At 43.8% G+C, this 24,098-nt stretch overlaps 1 protein-coding gene across 1 annotated transcript in view; it reads right to left on the bottom strand.

Moving 5' to 3' along the window:
* Nucleotides 1-1,838: 1,838 nt before the first annotated feature.
* SPMIP7 (sperm microtubule inner protein 7) overlaps nucleotides 1,839-24,098 on the bottom strand; it is a 30,766-nt gene continuing 8,506 nt past the window's right edge. The window contains exons 5-10 of the mRNA XM_080976916.1: nucleotides 21,794-21,932; nucleotides 20,123-20,190; nucleotides 18,109-18,150; nucleotides 14,786-14,893; nucleotides 4,078-4,185; nucleotides 1,839-2,429 (exon numbers count right to left, since the gene is read on the bottom strand). Coding sequence (XP_080833042.1) covers nucleotides 2,306-2,429; nucleotides 4,078-4,185; nucleotides 14,786-14,893; nucleotides 18,109-18,150; nucleotides 20,123-20,190; nucleotides 21,794-21,932 — 589 coding nt within the window. The 3' untranslated portion in view covers nucleotides 1,839-2,305. The remainder of the gene's footprint in view (nucleotides 2,430-4,077; nucleotides 4,186-14,785; nucleotides 14,894-18,108; nucleotides 18,151-20,122; nucleotides 20,191-21,793; nucleotides 21,933-24,098) is intronic.

Here is a 24,098-nt window from a genome sequence, read left to right as displayed (position 1 = left end):
TAATGAAATGTTTAGAAAAGAGATTGCAGAAAGAGGCTATTTTGAAAAAGAATCTAGGTTTCAATGAGAAGTATTGAATAATGAAGTTAAAAATTTATCTATGATGTATAAATTACTATTAGAATGGCATTTGAAGGATGAAGAGGTTAAATCTGTTATGATTCAATGGGCCAAAGATTTTGGACATAACATTCAATTTGATGATTGGATAAAATTATGGAAGGAAGGGATGAGATTTACAGCATGCACCACAATTAAAGAAAATGTTATGAAAATGATATATCGATGGTATATAACACCAGTCAAGTTGAGTAATAAATGTTGGAAATGTAAGGAGAAAGAAGGGAAATTTTATCATATGTGGTGGGAATGTAAAAAATGAAGTGCTTCTGGGAAATGATATATAATGTGATAAAGAAAATATTGAAATATACATTTGTTAAAAAACCAGAAGCATTCCTATTAGGAATTTTAGGTGGTGAGATAAAAAGGAAGGATCAGAAAATATTTTTGTATGCAGTAACAGCAGCTAGAACTCTTGTGGCCCAGAAATGGAAACAAGAAGAAATGCCCACGATTGAAGAATGGAGAACGAAATTAATGGATTTTGCAGAACTGGACAGATTAACACGGAGGATTCGCAACCGACGGGACCAAAGATTCAATGAGGACTGGAATAAATTTACAGAATATATTAAAAATATTTGTGATAATGATATAATGTTTGTAAGTTTCTAAGAAGCTCTGTAAGAAGGTTTGGTAGAAATATTGTTTAAATAACATGGTAAGATAAGATATACATAGTGCAATATAAATGAAGAAATGTGAAGATATGTAATAACTACGGAAAATTATCAGACATGTTGGTGGAAGTCTAAAGAAAAAAGACGTGTGATGAATTCTAAATGTTTAATTGTGTTATAAATTTGTTTTTATTGGAAAATTAATAAAAAATTATATATATATATAAAAAGGCCTAAAGACGGCAACCTTTCTTTACAGGGGACTTTCTCCATTCCCCTGATCATTTCGGTTGCCTTCTTCTGAACCTTTTCCAAATCTTCCATACCCTTTTTGAGGTGAGGTGACCAGAACTGTACACAGTGCTCCAAATGTAGCCGCAACATAGATTTGTATAACAGCGTTATGATATTGGCAGTTTTATTTTCAACTCCTTTCCTACTGATCTCTAGAAAGGAATTTGACTTTTTCACAGCTGCCACACACTTGGTCAACATCTTCATCCAGTTACCTGCTATAACCCCAAGGTCTTGCTCCTGGTTTGTCACTACCACTGAAATACAGGCACAGGGCTGCAAGTCAGTAATCTATAACATACAAAACCTGCTGGACCAGAGATAATAATGAGAGAAAGAAAATGAAAGCACATATGTAGAACAACAGTGACTTAAAATGCTGGAGTGGGGTGAGATTCTGTGGTGACTGTGCAAATTCAGCTTAATTCTTTTGAAGTGTTGGAGGGGGGAAGATTGTAATAACAAGGAACAAGGTGGAGAATGGGTAAACATTCATAAATTCAACATACGTATGGAAAAGACGACAATAATAGGGGGTTGTAAAACTAGGATTAGGGACCTTCTGAGAAGCATTTCAAAAAACGTGGCTCCTGGAACAAAGCATGCCGTTTTGTATGGACTAGAGAGACTGCTGCACAAGTTCTGACCTGTCGGGTCCAATGCTTTCCACCTGCATGCACTGTGGCCAGCCTCCTCCAAGGAGGCTGAAGAAACAGGCTCTTGCAGGGCTGGCAGGCTAAATTCAGGCACAATTAGCTGAGCAGACATGGTAAAGGCAAAAATGCTCCACATTAGGCTACATTCATAAGAATATCTCTTTATTTAAGTCAGTCAAAACATTCCACAGGACCCAAAGTAATGATTGCAGTATAAGATCAGTTTAACATTATTTGCGGGCACACACAGGAGTCCCACCTGGCAGCAGATGGGTGGCATATCGGGCAGGCCTGTTGATCCCCCAGTGGCCTCACAAGTGGTGTGGGCTGAACAGCATGAAGCACCTCAGACATGCGTGGCCTCTGCAGCCGGGCATGAGGAAATGTTAATGAATACGAAGAGAGAAAGTACATTAAAAAAGAAATGCATTAATCGGTGTATGCTTGAAATGGTTGTTTGGAATATACAGAAGGTGTCCCACATCATGAAGGCATGCCCTCATGAAGTTTTGTTTCTTGACCATTCTTGAAGATGGCATTCATTCCACAGCCTTGCTTGTTTCCCATTATTTCTTAAAGCTTGGAGTTGTGCCGTCAGAGACAGATATTCTTTCAAAGTTCAATTCTTTTTTTCTCCTTCTTATTGAAAGGATTTTGAGGTTCAGTGGGTACAAGGGTCTGTGACAAAGGCCCCAGATGCGGAAATTCAGATGGTTGCCCATGCTTAGCCAGGTAACTGCAATCACAAGAGGAGACAAGCATCTTTCTCACCGAGAGAGTGTGGGTAGAACTTGCTGGTATTCCAAACAATTGTAGACTGTAAGGGGTTGTTGTTTTTCTTTGTTATTATGTTATATAGTTACAATGGTACCTCTGGTTACGAACTTAATTCATTCCGGAACTCCGTTCTTAAGCTGAAACCGTTCTTATCCTGAGGTGCGCTTTCGCTAATGGGGCCTCCCGCTGCGCGAGCGCCTCTGGTGCACGATTTCCTTTCATATCCTGGGGCAAAGTTCGCAACCAGGAGCAGCTACTTCTGGGTTAGCGGAGTTTGTAACCCAAAGCGTTCGTAACCAGAGGTACCACTGTATACGGTAAACCTCCCTGTGATCTTTGGACAAAGGACCGTATAGAAATTTAATGAGCAATAACAGTAATTCCCTCCGACCCCTTCTCTCTCACACTCCTGCAGAGGCATAAGAGCTGCTTCCTCCTGGTGTGATCTTGCACTGCTGTATCATGTGTGCAAATAAACAGAGGCACCCCGTGTTTGGGGTCAATGGCGTGGCTCTTTCTGCCCCAGCTGTTGCCTAGCTTGAAGGGAAGGCAGTCAGGTGAAAAAGACATACACAACTGACCCAAGCCAGGCGGGTGCACACTAGGCTTGGGTGTTGCACCGATACATTGCCCAGGACTGGTATGAGGGCCAAGGGGGGTGGCTGCTTCACCCAGTGGAATAGCGCAGGTGAAGCCGTCCCTGCCGCTCCTGAGTCCCTCTGCCACCACTCTGGGATAAACTTTTGATGCCTAAAAGTTTCAGGATCATGATATGGAGGGAAGAGTTAACCCCCATTCCAAGTGCCATGTTCACAAGCCTGATAGCAGCCGTCGAGAAATTTACACTTTAAAACACACACAAATGGCATTAAACTATATAACACATAGGGTGCTTCCAGAGTATAAATTCTTGCAGTGAAGGATCCGCCAGAAGGCCCTCAGCGCTGGACCTCAGTGTCCGGGCAGAATGACGGGGGTGGAGATGCTCCTTCAGGCAGACTGGCAGTATATTGTGGGAGGACTTCATGTACATACCAGAATTTTAGTTTTCGGCAATTAAAGTGAATTAAAGGGCTTTGTTGCTTCAGCCCAACTAATCCATTTTAAAAACACGCAACTTATTGTGGTTAGGAAGTAATAGGAAAATGCATTGAAAAGTGTGGTATGAAGGAATAATTCCTAGGAAGACAGATAAACAGCCTGCAAGCAAATAAAGATGACTGCTCGTTGTTGTATAACCCCCACTGCTCACAAACACACCAGAATGAATGCTCAGTGAGGACCACATGCAAGCTGAGCTCTGTGAAAACTCTGAGCTAGCAAGTCAGGATGATTGCTCAATAAATAGGTCATCTGGAGAAGCCCAGTTTTGCCCTCCATGCTTTAGAATTCTTCCCCCCCCCCTCTGTTTTCAAAGGAAATACAAAGGAATCTGAAAACTACAGCAGATGTCAAATAATCTTGAAAGCTTTTCTTATGGGTTTTGACTCCAAATTTTTCAAAACCAAAGAAATGTTGTGCTTAATATTTAATTGTTCTTTAATGAAATAACCATAATTAGAATTCTAATGTATCTGAGCAAATTAAGTAATGTGCCTCACACTTACCAATACATTCGTGAAATTATTGATGGTGATGTTGGTGGAAGATTAGAATTTGCTGGTTGGGTGGCTGACCAATGAACCTTGCCAGTGTATCCAAAGGTGTTTGGAGAGCTAAGGGTAAAAGTTAAAGGGAGAAAAGGAATTGATTAAATGGGCACAGGCTTGAAATAATGACTTCTTGATAGCTCTAATTAAGGCAAAAGCTTTTGTTGTTGCATCTGAGGTGGGTGGGGAGAGAAAAGATGATGCAGCAGGAAAATACCAGGCTACTTCCTAAATGAAAATTGTTATTCCACTCATCTTCATAAAACTCAATCATTTTAGATGAGGATCTTGTTGACATTTAATACACTTTTATACCACTTTTCAGTTTAACCTCACAAAGTAATTTACATTAAACTATAAAGACAATTAAATATCAGTTAAACAAAAACAGTCAAGAAAAGCTACAAGGGTGGGGAGTGAAGGGTTTTTTGAATGCCAGATCTCTCCTCTATGCAGGGCAAAATGGTTAAGTATCTGCTGGTGGCAGATGAAGGAGCGAACAGGCCACCTCAGCTGGGAGCTAGATGGCAGGCCTTATCCTGCACAGATACAGAATGACGCAAAATTATACATATTTGTATTTTAGACCCCAATATCAGATTTCTCACTTTTTTCCATGGGCAGCATTTTGCACTACAGTAATGGAATACCATCTGATTCTAGAAGAACTGATATTAGAGACTGCCACATACTCTTGGCAGCTGTATTTTCATGGATATGGAATTTTGCCCTAAAACCAAATTTCACACATACAGCTCCAAAGCATAAAATGACAGCACAAGGCACATTTGCAAAATAAAGCAGCACAATAAAGAAGCAAAGAATCTTATGTACTAATGTACAAATCAGATTCAAGCAACAGAACTACATACATGTAGAATGAATTTGTACATACAAATTGTCTAGTCTGTGGGCAAAAAATAAATTTCAGGTTCAGTTTATTTGGCCATAAACATAAAATACAGTAGAGAGTTATCAAAACAACAACAGGAGACAGGGGTGGGGAGAAAGATAATATATAAATACATAATAAGAAATAGATAAAAATACAGACAATTAATAATTGTTTCGATGGCATCGAAAGCATTGGAAACTGCCACTAAAATTGAAACATCAAATTCATCTCTGTCTCACAAAGTGACAGGCAAATACCTAGCAAGTTGATAATCACTACTAGATTGTTGTTCAAGTTACAGTGGTGAGCAAGCCCCGTTTGCCAGAACTAGTGAATTTTGCAAATTAAGACCCAGAGCTCTGTCTAGTATAAACGGTTGCCTTTTCTAGCTCAAGTGGCAGAAGTTGGGGTAGTGACAAGCCAACAGGGAACCTGCCAGCTGGACAGGCCCAGCAAGCAAAGACTACATTGGATCCAGGCTGGGGAGGCGTCACTCATCTGCAACGCTGCCACACCAGGAAGGCTAAGTGGACTTGTGTATCTCTTCCCCCTTTCCATATCTAGAATTTCTCAATGTATGATGTGATAAATTCCTGATTGCTGTTGTGATACATTGCTCAATAATCAGCATCCAATCACATGAGAGAGAGGCTGGGAAACTTGTTGTGTATCCCCAGCATGGAAATATAAAACAGGGAGCTGTTTTCGGTAGCAATCCTGTATTTCTAAGAACATTTACTTTCAGGTTTAGCTGGTCCTCAAGTGTACTGTGATGCAATGCATGCCCACCCATGAGGCAAGGTGAGGCAACTGCCTCCAGTGGAAGGATCCACTGGGGCAGCAGATCCCAATAGATATATTTATTTTGTCCTTGTTCCTGATGTCCATCTTCACTCCCCTCTTCTGCCCTGACAGAGAGGGGGGCGCCATTTTGTGGTTTGCCTTGGGTGTCAAAATGTCTTGGGCCAGACCTGCCATGGTGCAACATAGATAAATTTAATGATACGCATGCATGCACCAGGCCTAGAGAGCAGGGCACTTGAGATTTGCTAGTGTTGAGCATTGTCACACAAAGCAATGATGTGTTAGCAACACTAGTAATGAAAAGGAATTTGTAGTTGTTGATATGACATTTGGTAAGAATTGCATGGCCCTCCCTCTTCCTTCTCATGAATGTTCCACAGGAAAACCCCATCTTTAGTGGCGTTTCTCCCCCATTGACTTAGAACACCTGCAGAACAAAGTTTCTTGAGTGCTGTAACCTCATTGCATCCTTGTGGGGAGGGGGAGCAGTAAAAAGGATAAGATACAGCTAAATGAAGCTGAGAAATGTGCTAAATATCAAGTCTGTGCAATTATGTTTATGTGTGTGAATCATTTGTTGTTTGCCAATGAAAAATTAATAGTATGTTTTTTTCTGTTTAATGTATAAGGAACAGAGAGGTTCAGATTACCAGATACAACTTCCTGTACAATAGAGGTTGCTGCTTACTGTGTGGCCTTGCAGATGTTTCTGAACTCCAATGCCCATCAGCCTCAGCCCAGCTTGATCACTGATCAGTGATGATGGGAACGTAGTCCAGCAACTCCTCTACAAAATCCATTCATTGGGAGAGTATCTAGGGCAGGCATAGGCAAACTCAGCCCTCCAGATGTTTTGGGACTACAATTCCCATCATCCCTGACCACTGGTCCTGTTAGTTAGGGATGATAGAGTTGCTGTCCCAAAACATCTGGAGGGCATGTTTGTCTATGCCTGATCTAGGGTATCTAGGTAGCAGCACGCAGGTGCAGAAGACGACAGAGTTCCCGTGCCTTAAATTGTTGTGTAAAAAGAGAATTTTGCAGATGCAGCTTCTCATCACGCTCATGACAAGTTGCACCAATCAAGCTAAAAAGAGAGACCCTGCTAGTTTGAAAACTAGGCATGAGATAGAGAGCAGCAGCTGTTTAAAGTTAAAGGAAAAGTTGGGTATTATGGTAGACCCAGTAAAAAGCACTGGATTTGAATAAATTAAGATCATTGGTTTCAGTAGCTTCAGGTATGCTTAGTACTGGATATATCACCCACTGGAAGAATATACGGTAACTAAGGAAAAATATAAATAGAAAATAAATTGGGGACGGACGGACCAGAAACTCTACTAGGGTAAATGTAGACAGCAGCACCTATGTTTTGTTTTGAACTTTTACTACAAGAAACCAATACTATTTTGAAATATACAGCATAAGCAGATATAAGCATTATATCCACATAAAACGTCAAACCGCACCATAGGTGGGAAGAAGGGTTTCTACTGCTATTTATATTTTGGAGTTTCTCTGACATTTAGGTCATCATGAGGACTATTCTTAAAGGCAGCATCTCCCAACTGCTGTTACAAGCCATTAAGGGCACATGAAAAGCACTGTATCCCTGCACTTCCCATCCTGCACTTCCATAGCAAGACCACAGCCTTGACAGGAGCACTGGCCATGACAACAAGGAAATCTCCCTGAGCATTCAGGAATGCATCAGATCCCATCCATCCATAACAATCCATGCCGGGGGACACTGCCAGTCAGCCAAAATCTCACCGGGGAATGATCTGTCCGTCACATTGGCCTCCTCAAGCCCTCCTAACACTGGATCTGTGCCAGCCGACTCTGCAGACCAAACACCTGCCCTGCCACATCTATGGCAGGGCCTGTGACATATTGAGAGAGCTCCATGGTTGTCATAGAGACCATGAAATCGCGAGCTAGCCCATGACAAGGCCACCACAGCACAAATGTTAGGCTGTGGCGTTGAGGGTGCTGTGGTGCATTTGAGAGGGCTATACACCAACATCATCTTGGGCCCAACACCGGGAACAACCCCTTGAAATCAGGCAGAGCAAGCTGGCCTCCTGGTGAGAGCAATGGAAATGTTATGGATGACAGTGACTTCCACCCTGTCCCACTGGGCTGGGTTGGTGTTGCACCAAGTGCCTGGGGGGACAGTGCTGAGTCAGCCCAGCCCCCTCACGCCAAGCCAGCCCCCTCACCCATGATCAGATCATGAATGACAGATCACTTGTTTTGGACCACCCTGGAGGTTAGTGGCATCACCAGGAGGGGATTGGTTGGCACGCTCCACCAAATCATGACAAGTGCAGAAGGAATGATAGATTAAAAACTCTCTCACTCCTTTATCTGTACCCCACTGTCATACCGGCCCCATGCTTGTCACTACCAAAATGGAATCCCTCTGCTCTGGACCCCCAGACCTAGCCCAGGCACACAGCGCCATCTCCTCTTAATCAAGCAACAGTCAACAAATGCAGTAATGAACAACCCTGTGTAAAACTGCCTAAGTGCCAAGCAGCAACGGAGTGCAGATATAGAAGAAATAACAGAAAAGAAGGACCATGTTCCAAGTGCAAGAGACCTCACCTTTAGGGCTAGGCAATATCTGTTTTTCAACATTGTGATATATCACCAGCTAACCATGGTGATATGGTGATATATCACGATGCCTGAAATAATGCTGAAAACGCAGCTGGGCTGGGGAGGGAGGGAGAAGCGACCAGGAGGAAGGGAAGGAGGCCGCTGCTGACTCAGGTGAAGGAGCTCCTGCCTGATCCCTCCCTCCCTCCCTCTGCAGCCCAGCCTCAGCCAAGGGAGCCTAAGAAGGTGCTCTCCCATCTGCTTGCCTGCCTGCCTGCCTGCCTGCCTGCCTTCGCCTGAGCAAGGGGGCTGCCTCTTTCCTCTCGGTTGGTCACAGGAGTGACAGACCAAGACTGCCTTTGTCCAGTGACACGCACACCCCTCTCTAACTTCAAACGAAAGGAACAGGCACATCCAAGCCATGCAGAAACAACTGGTGCCAAGCAGGGCTACTGAGCTAATGGGCTAACCCTGGCGAGAATTTTGAGGGTCCGACAGAGAGGCCTGCAGGGCTGTATTTGGCTCCTGGGCCAGAGGTTCCCCACCCAACTTAAAGTGTGATGCTGCAAAACAAAACAAAACAAAACAAAACAAAACAAAACCACCCTGCAGCACCATCAGCTTTAATTGATTAAGGGATGGCCAAAGATTTTCTGTAATAGGCGGCCAGTGCTTGGTATAGCAGTCCCCTCCTCCAGTGGCCTCCCGTCTCTCACCCAGGAAATATATCACCACACCAAAGCTAATCCTGTCCAGGCTCTCACCTCAGCAGTCACAGATACCTGGTGTCCAGAGACCCAGCCAACTCCAATCCCTGTGCCAAACCAACGTGTGTGCGTGTGTACGTCTCCCCTTATTGCAGGGGGTTGGACTAGGTTACTCTTGGTGTCCCTTCCAACTCTACAATTCTGTGATCTCCCCAAAGGATGAACCCCTTGCTTTGACTGACAGTGTTCTGTTATCTATGGCAAGACTTGCTCCTTTCGACAGCTGGGCCCTGGGATTGGCCCTGTGGTGTCCCTGGCACCTCCCACAGCTCTTGCAACCAGCAGTGGGTGTAGCTGGCCCCCCCCCGCAAGCCCTGTCCTTGCCACCTTCCACTGCTGCAGATGGCAAGCTGTCACAGAGGGAAGCTTGCAAGCCATAACTGATCTCCTCATCCAGGAATCCCTAAGAGGCTTCCAAGGAACAGCAGAATTCCCCACACGGTTTAAAAATGATTATTTGGCAGTAGCACAATATATCCTCTTCTGGTTTTTTGCTCCTTTTGGCATGCTCCACTACTAAGATTCTCTAGTTCATATAAGACTATCTTTCAGAAATGGCATGCGGCAGAAGCACGATTAGCAGCTGTGTGAAAAGTTAAGGAACCAACATTTTTACAGCAGTAAACCTTTAGCATCTTCAGGCGACCTCTAGTGGCCAAATGTCCTCTCCACACCTAAAGTACATGGAGGTACTTTGCTTGGGCAGAGAGTATATTTCAAATAACCCCATGTTTTCTTCTTGTGTTGTTAATGGTGAAGAATCATAGAACTGTTGGAAGGGACCCAAAGGGTATTCTGTCTAGCCCAGCCCCCTGAAATACAGGGTTGTGTTTCTCTGGAAAATTCTTAGTTTTGAAAGCGTACCTGACAATTTTATAATTGAAATGAATATATATTTAGTTACATTTCAGTACACACATATAACCTGCCTTTCAAATGAGACAGTAAATTGGGATTTCCCATTGTGCACCATGCATAGTAAACAATTAAAGTCTCCTGTGAGCCCAAAGTCATTGGGAGTGGAATTCCTCACACCAGCTTTGGGGTGGCTGTAAATTTCCACAGTCTGCCTGGGAGTGGCTGGGAAATGAAGGGGTGTAGGCTTGGCAAATGTGTGTATTCTGCCAGCACTGTTTTCCATCAGGATTCTTCCATGGGCACCTATGTCATGCTGGTGGCATCTTCCAAGACCCACGGATGTGGCTGAGCTCCCCACTCTGTCACCTTCCTAAAGCCATCAGATATCTGAGCATTATACCTTAAAAGATTTTTTTAAAAAAAGACTTTAAGCATGAAGGCTCTGTACACACTCCGGTTTACTCTGTATCCAGGGGATTCCCATGGATAGTTTGTGAAGCTGTGTTCTCATGATATTAGACTCAATGCTTATCCATCCTGTAGTTTGAGAAACACTGCATTTTCAAACCAGTTTTGAACTGATTTGAAAACAGAACCCTTTGGAAGACCTCCATGCCCCCTTTCCACCCACTGGTGTGGACAGGCAGTGTGCAACCGAAAACGCATCCATCCATAGTGATGTGTACAATGACATGCAACATGCAGTTAGAGGGTAAAGGACCTCTGGATGGTTAAGTCCAGTCAAAATTGACTATGGGGTGTGGCACTCATCTCCGCTTTCAGGCCAAGGGAGCCGGCATTTGTCTGCAGACAATTTTTCCGGGTCATGTGGCCAGCATAACTAAACCACTTCTGGTGCAACAGGATACTGTGACAGAAGCCAAAGCACAAGGAAATGCTGTTTACCTTCCCGCTACAGTGGTACCTATTTATCTACTCATGCTAGGTTGGCAGGAGCTGGGACAGAGCAACGGGAGTTCACCCCGTCACACAGATTAGAACTGCCGACCTTGCAATCAGCAAGCCCAAGAGGCTCGGTGGTTTAGACCACAGCGCCACCTGTATCCCATATATTCAATTAGAAGTGCAGGGGGGGGGTGAGGAAACAATGACTTTGCTGAGTTTTAAGTAGGTAGTGAGTACACTGCTGGAGAGTGGCTCCATTTTCAATCTTTAAAAAAGCATGCCTCAGAGAGCTTGGGAAATATCCATTGAAACACTGAAATAAAGAGAAATTCCTCCATACTTATTATTAAATTTATACCCTGCCTTTTCCCCGCCTGACAGGGACTCAAGGCAGATTACAGACAGAAATAACTGCTAAAAACATGGGGGGAATAATTAAACAATTAAACATAGGTTGAATTAAAACCAGTGCAATTTTTCAAGAAAAAGAGGTGCTTCAACTCACCATGAACACCTCCCTTGTCTTCATATAATGGCAACGGCCTGAGAGGTGCCAGAACTGAGTTTCGGCTTAAAAAACACCCTGATTATATGTGTGTATCTATCAATCTATTATCAATTAAAAACAAACAAATAATTACCGTATTTTTCGCCCTATAGGACGCACCGGCCCATAAGACGCATCTAGTTTTTTGGGGGGGGAAATCAAGGGGGGGGGAATTATTTCCCCCCGAGGTTTGCGCAGCCATCCCCAAGCTAGAAGAGGGAGACGGAGCGCTCCGTCTCCCTCTTCTGCCTTCAGGGACAGCCTCTCTAGCCTCCGTGGGGCAGTGGCTTGCCCCGCTGTCCCCCGAGCTTGTAGGGCTGGCGATGGGGAGAAGCAAGCTTCCTTCTCCCCCCCGCCAGCCTCCAGACCAGGTCCGGGAATAGCGGGGTGGCGGCTGTCCCCCGAGCTTGTGGGCTGCAGGCTGCTGCCGGCAAGCCTTGCGAGCCTGCGGGACCTCCCACCGGGCTTGCAAGGCTTGCGGATAGCTTCCTGAAGCCTGGAGAGTGAGAGGGGTCAGTGCGCACCGACCCCTCTCGCTCTCCAGGCTTCAGCGAAAGCCTGCATTCACCCCATAGGACGCACACACATTTCCCCTTCATTTTTGGAGGGGAAAAAGTGCGTCCTTTAGGGCGAAAAATAGGGTACAACAGAAACAGCATAGCACCAGCTGTCCTTAAAAGCAGTCAGTCTCCCAAAGTCTTCACCTGCTGGCAGGAAGACAAGGAGGGAGCCTCTCTAGCTTCTCCATGGAGGGAGTTCCAAAGGTGTCTGGGAGCAGCCACTGAGACAACCAAGATGGAATTGCTCCCTATTAGTGTATCAGACTATATGAACTATTCATATACTGCGTTTAGTATCCAAAAGGCATTTGGATGTCCCTATTCTCTTTACCCTGAGATCCAGCGCCAAGGGCCTTCTGGTGGTTCCCTCATTGCGAGAAGTGAGGTTACAGGGAACCAGACAGAGGGCCTTCTTGGTAGTGGCACCCGCCCTGTGGAACGCCCTCCCTTCAGATGTGCAGGAAATAAGCAGCTATCTTACCTTTAAAAGACATCTGAAGGCAGCCCTGTTTAGGGAAGTTTTTAATGTTTAATGCTGTATTGTTTTTAACACTTGGTGGGAAGCCGCCCAGAGTGAGTGGGGAAACTCAGCCAGATGGGCGGGGTATAAATTTATTATTATTATTATTATTATTATTATTATTATTATTATTATTATTTACCCTTGCAGTAATTCTGAGATATGTCACTATCTGCTCCTTTTAAGAGCTGATGCTTAATGAGTAAGTTAAAATAGCTGCACCCAAAGGCTAGCTGCAGCTTAAAACCTGAGCTATACAACCATATTGAGCACACAAACAATATCTTACATATTCTTGACAGACAATAACACTACAGATTGCAGATGTGTGTCAAAGCCTTCCCTGTCTGACTGCTCTTACCTATGAAAATGCTTCCTGTACACAGAAAAGTAGCATACGATTGCAGATGATTTTATCCTAGGCCCCCTGATATGAGGCTTGTCTATATGCTTATGAGAGAGCATGCCAGCCAGTGATCCCTGCCAACAGTGTGAAGAGGTACTTCAGCAGTAACTGGACAAAGTTGACTGTGTTTGTGTAGCTTGGCTCTTAGTCCCACTGAAATCCATGGAATTAAAAAGCACAATACAATGCCATCTTGGCTGTGAGTCCTGGAAGCCCTGCTCCCTGTCTTGCAGGTCTTTTCCACCTGCCTTATACCATATGATTGATGTGGAAATAGTTAAATCTGGTTGTGTAGCTTTTGATGTCATATTTATTGTTTATGAGTCATAAGCATAATTACTTTTAGTTATGTTTGTAATATTTTTTTTCCATGTTGTAAGCCATGTTGAGCCTGGTTTAACAATGGAAAGGTAGCATACAAATAAAATGATGTGTGGATGTATGTAATACATAAATTCCATTGGAATCACACAGTGCATGAACTGATTTGCCATAATACCCCAGAAGGTACGCAGGTGGTGCTGTGGGTTAAACCACAGAGCCTAGGGCTTGCCGATCAGAAGGTTGGAGGTTCGAATCCCCGCGACGGGATGAGCTCCCGTTGCTCGGTTCCTGCTCCTGCCAATCTAGCAGTTCGAAAGCATATCAAAGTGCAAGTAGATAAATGGGTGCCGCTGCAGTGGGAAGGCCACTTCCGCCTTAAGGAGGAGGTGGAATTGCGGGCTCTCACGACCCCTCCACGTGCGCAGGGGGTGGGTGGCCAGCCCTGCACGATTGGGGTTTCCCGGCTGTGTCACTGGCCGGGCCGGCCAATCCGATCAGTCTGGGGGTGTGGCCTGCCCGTTAAGGGCAGGATGCAGCCAGGAGATCTCTCTCTTTTGGCTTCCAGTGCTCCAGTTTACCCACCCTCCCGCACTTTAAGGTTTTTGTCCCTTTTGACCTTGCTATGGACTTCGGTTGGTTGCCATTGAGGGGCCTGGTAGGAATTTTTCCACTTGGCAAATTGGCACCAGCCACTTGGTTTTTGCCTACCTCGTAGCAAATTGTCACAACTTTTATCGTATGGCAGTTAGGCATTGGAATAATTCTGGAGAAGAGATGAGGGGAGGTAGCGCCATCACCTGCCCCGCATATTGAAGGGCATTCCGTTAAAGGATTCTGGGAGGTGTGGTCCTGTCCGAAGCCTAGGGAGGTGAGGGCCCAAGGCACGACCCCTATTGATGACCCCCGGGGGAGCTCCTAATTGATGTGCATCAGCAGGACTCCCCCTACCGGTGATTAATCCTTTCTGGGCTCCCCGCAGACGGGCTGGAGTCAGATATAGTTGGTTAGATCCAATGCGTAAGCCGATACCGCTCATCATCTGTAACCAATAAAGTTGTGGCCTTTTTTAGCCCATTAACCTTAATTATTTGAGTCTTGTTTCTTTATTCAACAAAAGGGGGGTGGGGTTGAGACCTTGCCACGCAAGGTAAACAGCCTTTCCGTGCGCTGCTCTGGTTCGCCAGAAGCATCTAAGTCATGCTGGCGACATGACCCGGAAGCTGTCTGTGGACAAATGCCGGCTCCCTCGGCCTATAGAGCAAGATGAGCACGCAACCCCAGAGTCGTTCACGGCTGGCCCTAATGGTCAGGGGTCCCTTTACTATCCCAGAAGTCTGTAGTTGAGTCACCCGCATCCAGTCCCATATGCTCTGGTTCCAAATAAACTTAAATCCTGCTTGGCAGCATGATATGGAGTCTCTCAGGTTCTCAGTCAGTAATTACTATACAAGAAAGGAAACTTGAGGTTTACATACTAGGAAGATTTCACATATTGTGGTTCTGCAGTTCGAACTCTGCTGTGAACGATTACGTCTACATAGGGATTGTCCAGGTCATCAGGATTCTCTGCACCAACACAGCCTCTGTTTGGATGAAAAGGGGGAATGAATCAAAAGGCAAACATGTATTATTTATAACACAGCTGGCTGAGGCCACTGAAGCTCCAAGTTTTTCGTTATTTATTTAAAAGGTGCACAAAAACATACACAGAGATTTGTGCAGTCACGTACCAAAATACACATAAAACTAGGCAGTGTGCTTGTAGGAAAAAATGGATGACAACGTTTTACCACGTAGGTGGAATAAGCTAATTTGGGGAAACTGTAAATAATGTGAGAAAGAAATGGAGTCATCATTGCTTCCACTGCCTTTTCAGTATTCAGCCCCAAGAAACTGGTATAGCTCATTTTTTTGTAACAGATTCATTAGTTTCTTCCATATTTCTATATCCAGTACACAAAAAACCAACCATAGTAATAGTACTAGGAAATAGCAGAGCAATGTCTCAGAAGCCATGATTTCTGACCCACAATGCTGAATGTAGCCCATTACTCTCATGTTGTGATATGCTACATGCTTGATAATCCCCCTCATGCTTTTGCTATTCCAAGCAAGTGGCAAAAAACAGGAGGTTTCTCAAGCCACTGGGAAGGCAGTGGATGTGGCTGGCGGGCTGTGCTTGGCTTGCTGGATCACAAGTTGTGCAGGCCTGGGGCAAATAAATTTTAGTTGGCCTCAATAACCAGACATGGATGGAGTTTCTTGCATCCTAACATGGACAGCGGGTGTAGAGGAGGAGCACAGTATCATCTTTGACCTTCTGCTGCATTTTGGAGACAAAATGCTTTGGTATATCCAGAATGGTCCACAAAAGGCGCTTATCGCCATTTCTGTAGTGCCTTGTTCCTATCCCTTTTGACAAGCATCTCTTCTCTCATGTCTGACTCGACACTACGCTTTGGAGACACGATTTCTTAAACACAAGGACCCTGCCCGGGGATGTAGGAGTTAATAAGACCCTCTTAAATCCTCCAGTGGGGCTTCCTTATTGCACATTTCAAACCTATTCAGTGCTGGTATTTAGAACTGCCTGGCCTCACCTCCAAGTGAAACACCCCCCCCCAAAAAAAACCCCCACCTCCTGTTTTTTGCCTCTTGCTTAGAATGGCAAAACTCATGTGGCAAGTGCCAACAGGGCTGGAGCCAAAAAGGGACACTGAGAAACCGGGGCGTAGATATACTAAAAACCACCGGTAGATGTGGGGACCTCTCCTGCATAGCCCAAAGAGAACTGAGTATGCTCAGTAGGCATAGCAGGTTGAGTGTTACTTGGAAAAGAACAATGAAAAGGAGAAAGGAGAGAAGGGTGGGGTGGTCTGCTGGAGCCCCTTATGCCTTCTACCTTATAATATGGTGCTTCAAGGTGAGGATTCACTGCAACATTTTGTCATAGGTCTGACTTGTCCCAGCTGGCTGTTCAACTGTCCACAAGGACCACAATTGCTAGAGCAACTTCTCAAGTCAGTTTCCAAGCTGCTCATAGATGATTTATGAAATCACACAGCCATAGGATAGGTTTTGCAGCAGGTAATAGCCTGAATTGCATGCCTATTCTATTTATCAGCCCTCTTAATATGAAGTCAAGCATGAGAGTGAGTTCATTTCAACTGACAATCTTCTAAAATCAATTCTATACATTGGGATAATCTCAATGTAGGGAAAATATGTATATTAAAATGGTGGAGGGGTGGTACAAAGTTGATTTTTCTGCCATGAACAGCCATAAACTGAGAAGAAGCATATATGAGTATAAGAAACTACAAATTTTGACCAAACTCTATGAATTTTGACCAAACATCCAGTGAGTCTAGAAGTGACCAGTTAGATAGGAAGCTCATATGAAGTCAACATTGTTTATCTCCAGCATAAATAGGCACACTGCCTTTGAATGGGAAAGTTCTGTTTAACTGTCATGGCTGATATTTAGTAAAAAAAAATTCTCTATATATCTGTCCAGTCCTTTAAATATCAGGCTAATCTAGTGGCCACAACATACTGTATATTTTGTGGCAATGAATTTAATATGCTAATTATGTACTGTGTTTCCTCATGGACTCCACTGGAAGATCAGCAACATTTGGCTTATCTCTTCCTTTAAATCTTTCCATTTCAGCTGGTCATTACATTCTGTAACTTAAGAAATGGTGCTCAAGGGCTCATCCAGACTTCCTTTTGTGCCACATTCTAGGCACAGATCCAGGCTTTAACTCTGTGTCTGAGTGGTTTCCTTTTTGCCCTGGCACTTTCCCCAGGAAAACCCACGTTTTACTACTGAATCAGAGCAAATGCCAATGGGGTTTTCTGCAGATTGCTGGTTGCTCTGATTCAATTGTAAAATGCAGGTTTTCCCAGGGAAAGTGCCACGACAAAAACAAAACGCAATAACTGCTCGGACATGGAGTTTTAAAGCATGGACCTGTGCCTCGGAAGTGCAGCGCAAAAGGAAGTTTTGATGAGTCCTGATTTTTTTTCCTCCTCCTTCCCAATCCCTTTTCTTTCTGTCATGTATTTTGAGACAGGAAGCCTAAAGACAAGGATTTCCTTATCAATGACATTTGTAAGCCATTCTGAAAACATTTTATGGCTAGGGTGACTAGATGCAAAAGATGCACATTTGTGTAGAAGAAATTTCAGTAGCTATACATGTAATAACAAGCTATGCCTGCTGAAAATTTCTCCCCTAAACCGCCATTAAAAGTGCAAGAGCCCTGCATTCTTTTGTGTCTGACCACCTTATTTCTGGTTGTAGAGTGGGTTAAAAATGCTTTAAATAAATACATGTATTTTTCTTCTGTCCTCCTGCCAATTAATTTATCTGGTGATTCTGAATTCTAATATTATGAACTCACACAACATCCATTTTCTCATTATAGAAGACTGCAGTCCTACACTTACCTGAGAGTAGACCCATCAAGCTCAACTGGGCTTACTTCTGGTGCAGAGTCCTGCTATCTCCCCAGCTCAGATTCATGACATTACTCCTCATATTGTTGAATCTCCGCCTCACTTTTGGAATCTCTTTCTGTGATCCGTTGCCTACTGCTCTTGCTTTGTTTCTCTGTGGCTCAGGCTTAAGTGCTCCTTGGTCCTCTGGATGCCATTGTAAATCGGAAGACAGGAGTCAACGGCATCCATAGGACCAAGGAGCACTTATGCAAACAGACTGTGTCTCTTTTTGAACGAAGAAATTCCCTGCTTAAGAGAAAAGATATATATTCACATAACAACTTTTACTTACGTGTATAAAGGGAGATGTTGAGTTCGAGAGCAAGGACTAACACTGTTAAAGATGAAAGGCACATTAAATTGGTTAACTTACTTCCTACTAATGTACAATTAATATTTGTTAAGTTATCAGATGTGACAACTTTCAGACAATTTACAATGGCATATATATTTTTAAGAACACATAGTGGACGCAGGGTCCTAGTTCAGCCTTGGTAGGTAGTAAAAACTTTAATTCTGGGTTTCCAACACTTAGGGTGATACCATTGCCTGACCGGCTAGGTCTTGCAGATTCTAGTCTTGCCACCGGGTGCCTTTTGCACCACCAGCTTGCCCTGGATCACCAGACTTCATTTAAAGTGTGCATGCACGTGCGCTCGCGCGCGCACACACACACACACACACACACACACACACAGCAAGTCTTTTTACTCCTTGAAGAGCTTCCATTGTGATGCTTGCTCCTTAGAATGCAGCTCTGCAAAGGCAGCGAGGTAATGAGGAAAGAGGGAGAGTCAGTTAAGGAAGGGCAGTTGGCAAAGGAGAGAAGCAGACTGAAGAAACTGGAGACAGAGATCTGAGGAAGAAAGGAGAGAACAAGGAGGATAGCAAACTCTGGTGGCCTGAAAGACCTGGGACAGAAGGACCAGGGACACAGACTGTCACATGACTATAGCAGCAGCCAACTGTGACTATTCATCTGCTCAACAAACTTGCTGTTGCCAAGTTCTGTGTGGGCGGGGCCAGCTCACCCATGAGGTAGACTGAGGCAGCTCCCCAGGCGGCAGAATTGCACACTTTGGGAGAAGCAGTGGCAGTGGCTGGGGGTGAAATCTTGCAATGAATTACAGAACTCTTGTGAGATCTTGCCAGAAGCCTGGTAGGTGAAGCTTCGCGGGCAGTGAAGGAGGCAGCAATTTGCCATTTCGCCTCAGATGGTGAAACAGGACAGGCTGCCCCTGCCTGCAGGGTTTGGGACTGGTTAGGGTGGGCATTGCGATCGTTAATCGCTCTTAAGTTTATGTGCTAAAGAAACATGGTTGCACCTATTTGACTCCCATGTGTTTGTTTGTCAGTCTGTCCCTCCTCCTCATCACAGAACTCTGAGAAGAAATACCATTCTTCTTAGTCAATGAGAAGAGTCATAGCTGTGGCTGACGTTTAAGGAACTCATGCTACCCGGGGAGAACTTAAGCTGCCTAGAGTAGGGACAAAAGATTTAATTCAGCTTGCACATAAAGGGAATCAACCTGATTTGCACCTTCTGAAACTAAAAACAAACTGTTACAGAAATGTAGAGAACTGAATTTAAGATTAGGAAAAAAGAGAAACTGAGAGAGGCAGAAATGGGCAAGATTCACCAATCTCCTGTACTAGGCAAGTTGACAGCTGGGGTGGAGTTAGTCCACACAATCCTGTGCGTGCGTGCATTCTTCAAATGTGCAAGTATTATCTGAACTGTCCTTTTGCAGAAGCAGTACTGGGAGAGAATTAACTCCTTTCCCAGGTGGCGCTGGGGAGCAGATGGATTCTTGCGAGGAAGGGTAACGGTGATAGCAAAATCAGGCAGAGTGGAAAGTACCTCTGCTGCAACCAGCATATCAGGCCCTTGTACCCTGCATTCCCCTTTAAAAAAGCCCCAAACACAACCCCCTAAAATAGTTTGGCCTTCAAGGTCGCTGGCAGCAAATGTTGCAGTATAAGTTATTCCCACCTCAGCTGGTCACTCTCTGTCAGGGGCTAATAGAGAGTGACCCAGCCCCTGACAGAGCTCCCTGCCACCACCCTGCTCCACTTTACAAACACAGAAAAGCACTTCTGGTCATAGCAAAGATCCGTCTAGCTCAATTGCACTCTCTCTCCCAGCCCAAATTCAGTGCCACCAAAACAACTGTACATATGCGTACAGCAAAAATCTTGCTTCGTGTCACTTTAAAATTCCCATGATGTGAAACCATAAAAGAAAGTACAGATAATTTTTAAAAATCTACAAACATTTTCAAACTATAGAAATCAATGTAGCTCACAAATTAATTGGCTTGTCCGGTGATATGAAGGCTCTTCTTTGAAATCTGTCCCAGAGGCTTCCAACAACCTGGAACAATAAGAATGTTTTTGGGATCACCACCTGTGCGAATAACACCGTTACTGCTAATAATCACAGTAACAATAAGAATAATCACATTCTCCACAGGAATTTTCAGTACTGTACTGAAAAGTGTCTGGCACATTGTAGCTGGTTATTCTCTCAGGCAGACAAGAAGAACTGGAAGTGTATGTACATGGGATGCGGATGTTGGGACATGCCTGGGTCACAATTTCAGCACACATTTCTGCACAGGAAGAGTAGAAAGTATCACAAGAAGCTCGCTCAGTGTCACAGAAAGACAACACAGGCACGAGTTCTTACGATTATTATTTGTTCATTTAGATATCTGCTTATACAGTGGTGCCTCGCAAGACGAAATTAATCCGTTCCGCGAGTGTCCTCGTCTTGCAGTTTTTTCGTCTTGCGAAGCACGGCTATTAACGGCTTAGCGGCTTTAAGAAAAAGGAAACAAACTCGCAAGAACTCGCAAGACGTTTCGTCTTGCGAAGCAAGCCCATAGGGAAATTTGTCTTGCGGAACGACTCAAAAAACGGAAAACTCTTTCGTCTAGCGCGTTTTTCGTCTTGCGAGGTACCACTGTATACCAAGATGGCTTCTGGAGAGCGGTGAGGTTATGACACCTACCTTCACTTAAACTATGCCATAGCAGGTCTTTGCTGTAGCCAGTGAGCATGGTGGGAATAAGATGGATGAGAGGAATGGAACAAAACTTGTTTTGGCACTGAGGTAGTTTGATCTGCCATGGGACAGGATGCCTTTAATTGTGACATAAAGGCTTCTTAAATGACTATAGCTCCTCTCATCCAAGTCCTACATGAAGGCTTCCCCCACGGAGCAGCTATTAAGAGCAGACAAACGTCAGCTTCATGTGGATACCTGTCTGGGCAGCACATATGGATTTATGTTTTTTAATTAATGTGGATGGATGGGATGGTTATTGTATTTATAATGTGAACTTACGGGTTTTCTCTCACACACTTCCCCTTCTCTCTCTCTCTCTCTCTCTTGCTCACACACACACACACACACTCACTCACTTTCCTTTCCTTTCTTAGTTCTCTGTTAAATTTGTTAAAAATAAAAGAGTAAACAAAAAATTCCACATGGAAAAATCCTGTCCCAGTCCCCAATTTCTTGCCTGGTTAACTCATTCCTCACTTTTCAGCACTAAAAATGAGCCCCGAGGCAACTTAGCTAAATACTTACAGAAAACATAATGAAAAGAGACAACATTTAAACAGAGCCATCAACTCACAATCAAGCAGGAGGGAAATCCAGAGCAGCTCAGCATCTACGGTTGGAACTATTGCTCTCCTATATTACACGTGAACTTACCTGATACTTAGTCAGAGCATCCATCTAGCCTCATACTGTTCATTCCTGACTAGCAGCAGCTCTGGGGGGTCTCCAGTAGAGTTCTTGCCCAGCTCTGCTACTTGAAATCCTTTTAACTGGAGAGCCAGGGAATTAAACATGGGGGGGGGGGGGACACACCTGTATAAAAAGTGTGTGCTCTACCACTGATCTATGACTATGATTTAAACAACAAACAACCCCCCATAAACAAGCTAAAATGAAGTTCACTGACTTGGCTTGTTTCTGCTTCTGGTTCATACTGCTTCATTGAAAACCGCTGTGAGACTCTATCAGCCCTTGGCTCTAATGTCGAATCTGGAGGCTTGACTTTGGGGGGCAACATTCTATCCCAGGGAATGTCTTCATTTGCTCTTCATTAAAAAGAAGGGAAAGAGGTTTTACAGCAGTGGTTGTGGCTAGACAGTGAAATAAATAACACAGATTTCCACCCCCCAAAGGTGGACAGATTTTGTAATGCTGGTTCCATAAGAGCCATTGACTGTGCATATAAGGAGGGGGGCAGAGGGGGTTTACTTATGTTATACGTTCACAGAAAAGGTGTCTAAGATGGAAGAGCTTATTTCATGGGGGGGGGGGGGGATCTGGCTGTATTATGAAGCACCGGAGTCCCTCGTGTACACAGTCTTATCTAGAGTTACGCCAGAGTCGAACTACTGAACTCAGTGATATTGCATAGCAATTTGCATGCCTGCATATGTATATTTTCAAGTTCTTTGTAACTGTACATACCTTGTGTGGATATTATTTTGAGTCATAATACCTATTGCATTGGGACATTCAGTGCACATTATACTTTCGGTGCATACAGAGTTGTGTTTTCATTGAACACAAGTTTCATTTACATGGGTGTTTAAGTGTCTATTTGCCTTAATGTTAACACACAGAATGATGGAATATCTACTTGGTTGTAGGGGGCCCTGGGTCACCTTGCACAAGATAAAGCGACTAACAATTTTTTAATAATATTTTTAGTGATTTTCATTATAATAAACATCACATTAAAACAAACATTTAAAAAATTCACAATGCTGTTTATACATTCAATAAAACATCCAGATGTGGGATTTCTCAAATCCCTTGACTTCCCTCTACCCCCTCCCATGGTTCCATTGTTTCATGATCAATTCATGCATGTCTATGTAATATTATTAATCTATTTGTATCCTGTTCTATCTTTTATCATAATAATGCAAATAATAATAATAATAATTTTTATTTATACCCCGCCCTCCCCAGCCAAGGCCGGGCTCAGGGCAGCTAACAAGCAATAATAAAAACAAGTTGAATGAATACAACTTAAAAACAAGATTAAAATACAACATTAAAATATTGAAACATTAAAATATTAAAATGCAGCCTCATCACAGGAGGAGAAAGGAAAAAGAAAAAAGAAAGAGGGGGAGGGAATCAAATTGACTCCAAGCCAAAGGCCAGGCAGAACAACTCTGTCTTACAGGCCCTGCTGAAAGAAATCAGATCCTGCAGGGCCCTGGTCTCATGAGGCAGAGCGTTCCACCAGGCTGGAGCCAGTGCTGAGAAGGCCCTGGCTCTGGTTGAGGCTAGTCTGGCTTCCTTAGGGCCCGGGACCACTAGGGTGTTGCTATTTATGGACCTTGAGGTCCTCCGTGGGGCAGACCGGGAGACGCTTTAAAGGTCAAAAGCAGCACCTTAAATCTGACCCTGTACTCCACCGGGAGCCAGTGCAGCTTGAAAAGCACTGGGTGAATCTGCTCCCATGGCAGAGACCCCGTGAGGAGCCTCGCTGCAGCATTCTGCACCCGCTGGAGTTTCTGGGACAGCTTCAAGGGCACCCCCACATAGAGCGAGTTACAGTAGTCAAGCCTGGAGGTGACCGTCGCACGGATCACTGTGGCCAGGAAATGTTTCTTAAAACCCTAATGTATCAACTTGTATACAATGCTTTGATACATATGCAATAAAGATTTCCCATTCATTTCAAAATGCTATTGTCTTGATTTCTAAGTTTCTCTGTTAATTTAGCCATTTCTACATATTCCATTAACTTAATTTGCCAGTCTTTTTTTGTGGGGATCTTTTCCTCTTTCCAAGATTGGGCTATCAATATTCATGCCGCTGTAGTCACATACATAAAAAGATTTATTTATTTTTTTGGTATCTGCTTTCCTGTAATTCCTAATAAAAAGGCTTCAGGCTTTTTAACAAAGGTTATTTTAAACATTTTTTTCCAGTTCATCATATATCATTTCCCATTTTTTTTATAACTTTACATTGCCACCACATATGATAAAACATACCTTCTAGCTCTTTACATTTCCAACATTTGTATTCTCTTGATTTATACATTTGTGCTAATTTAACTGGTGTTAGATACCACCTGTACATCATTTTCATATAATTTTATTTAATTAGTGTACAAGCTGTAAATTTCAAATCATTTTTCCAAAGTTTCTCTCATTCTGACATTTGAATGTTATGTCTAACAAATTTAATAAATAATAACCATCATCTTATACCTTCAGATCAATGACACGGCC

This window comes from Podarcis pityusensis (assembly GCF_964106645.2).
Source record: "Podarcis pityusensis genome assembly, chromosome: 13".
Taxonomy (NCBI): Eukaryota; Metazoa; Chordata; class Lepidosauria; order Squamata; family Lacertidae; genus Podarcis; species Podarcis pityusensis.
This window is presented reverse-complemented; position numbering and strand designations above follow the sequence as displayed.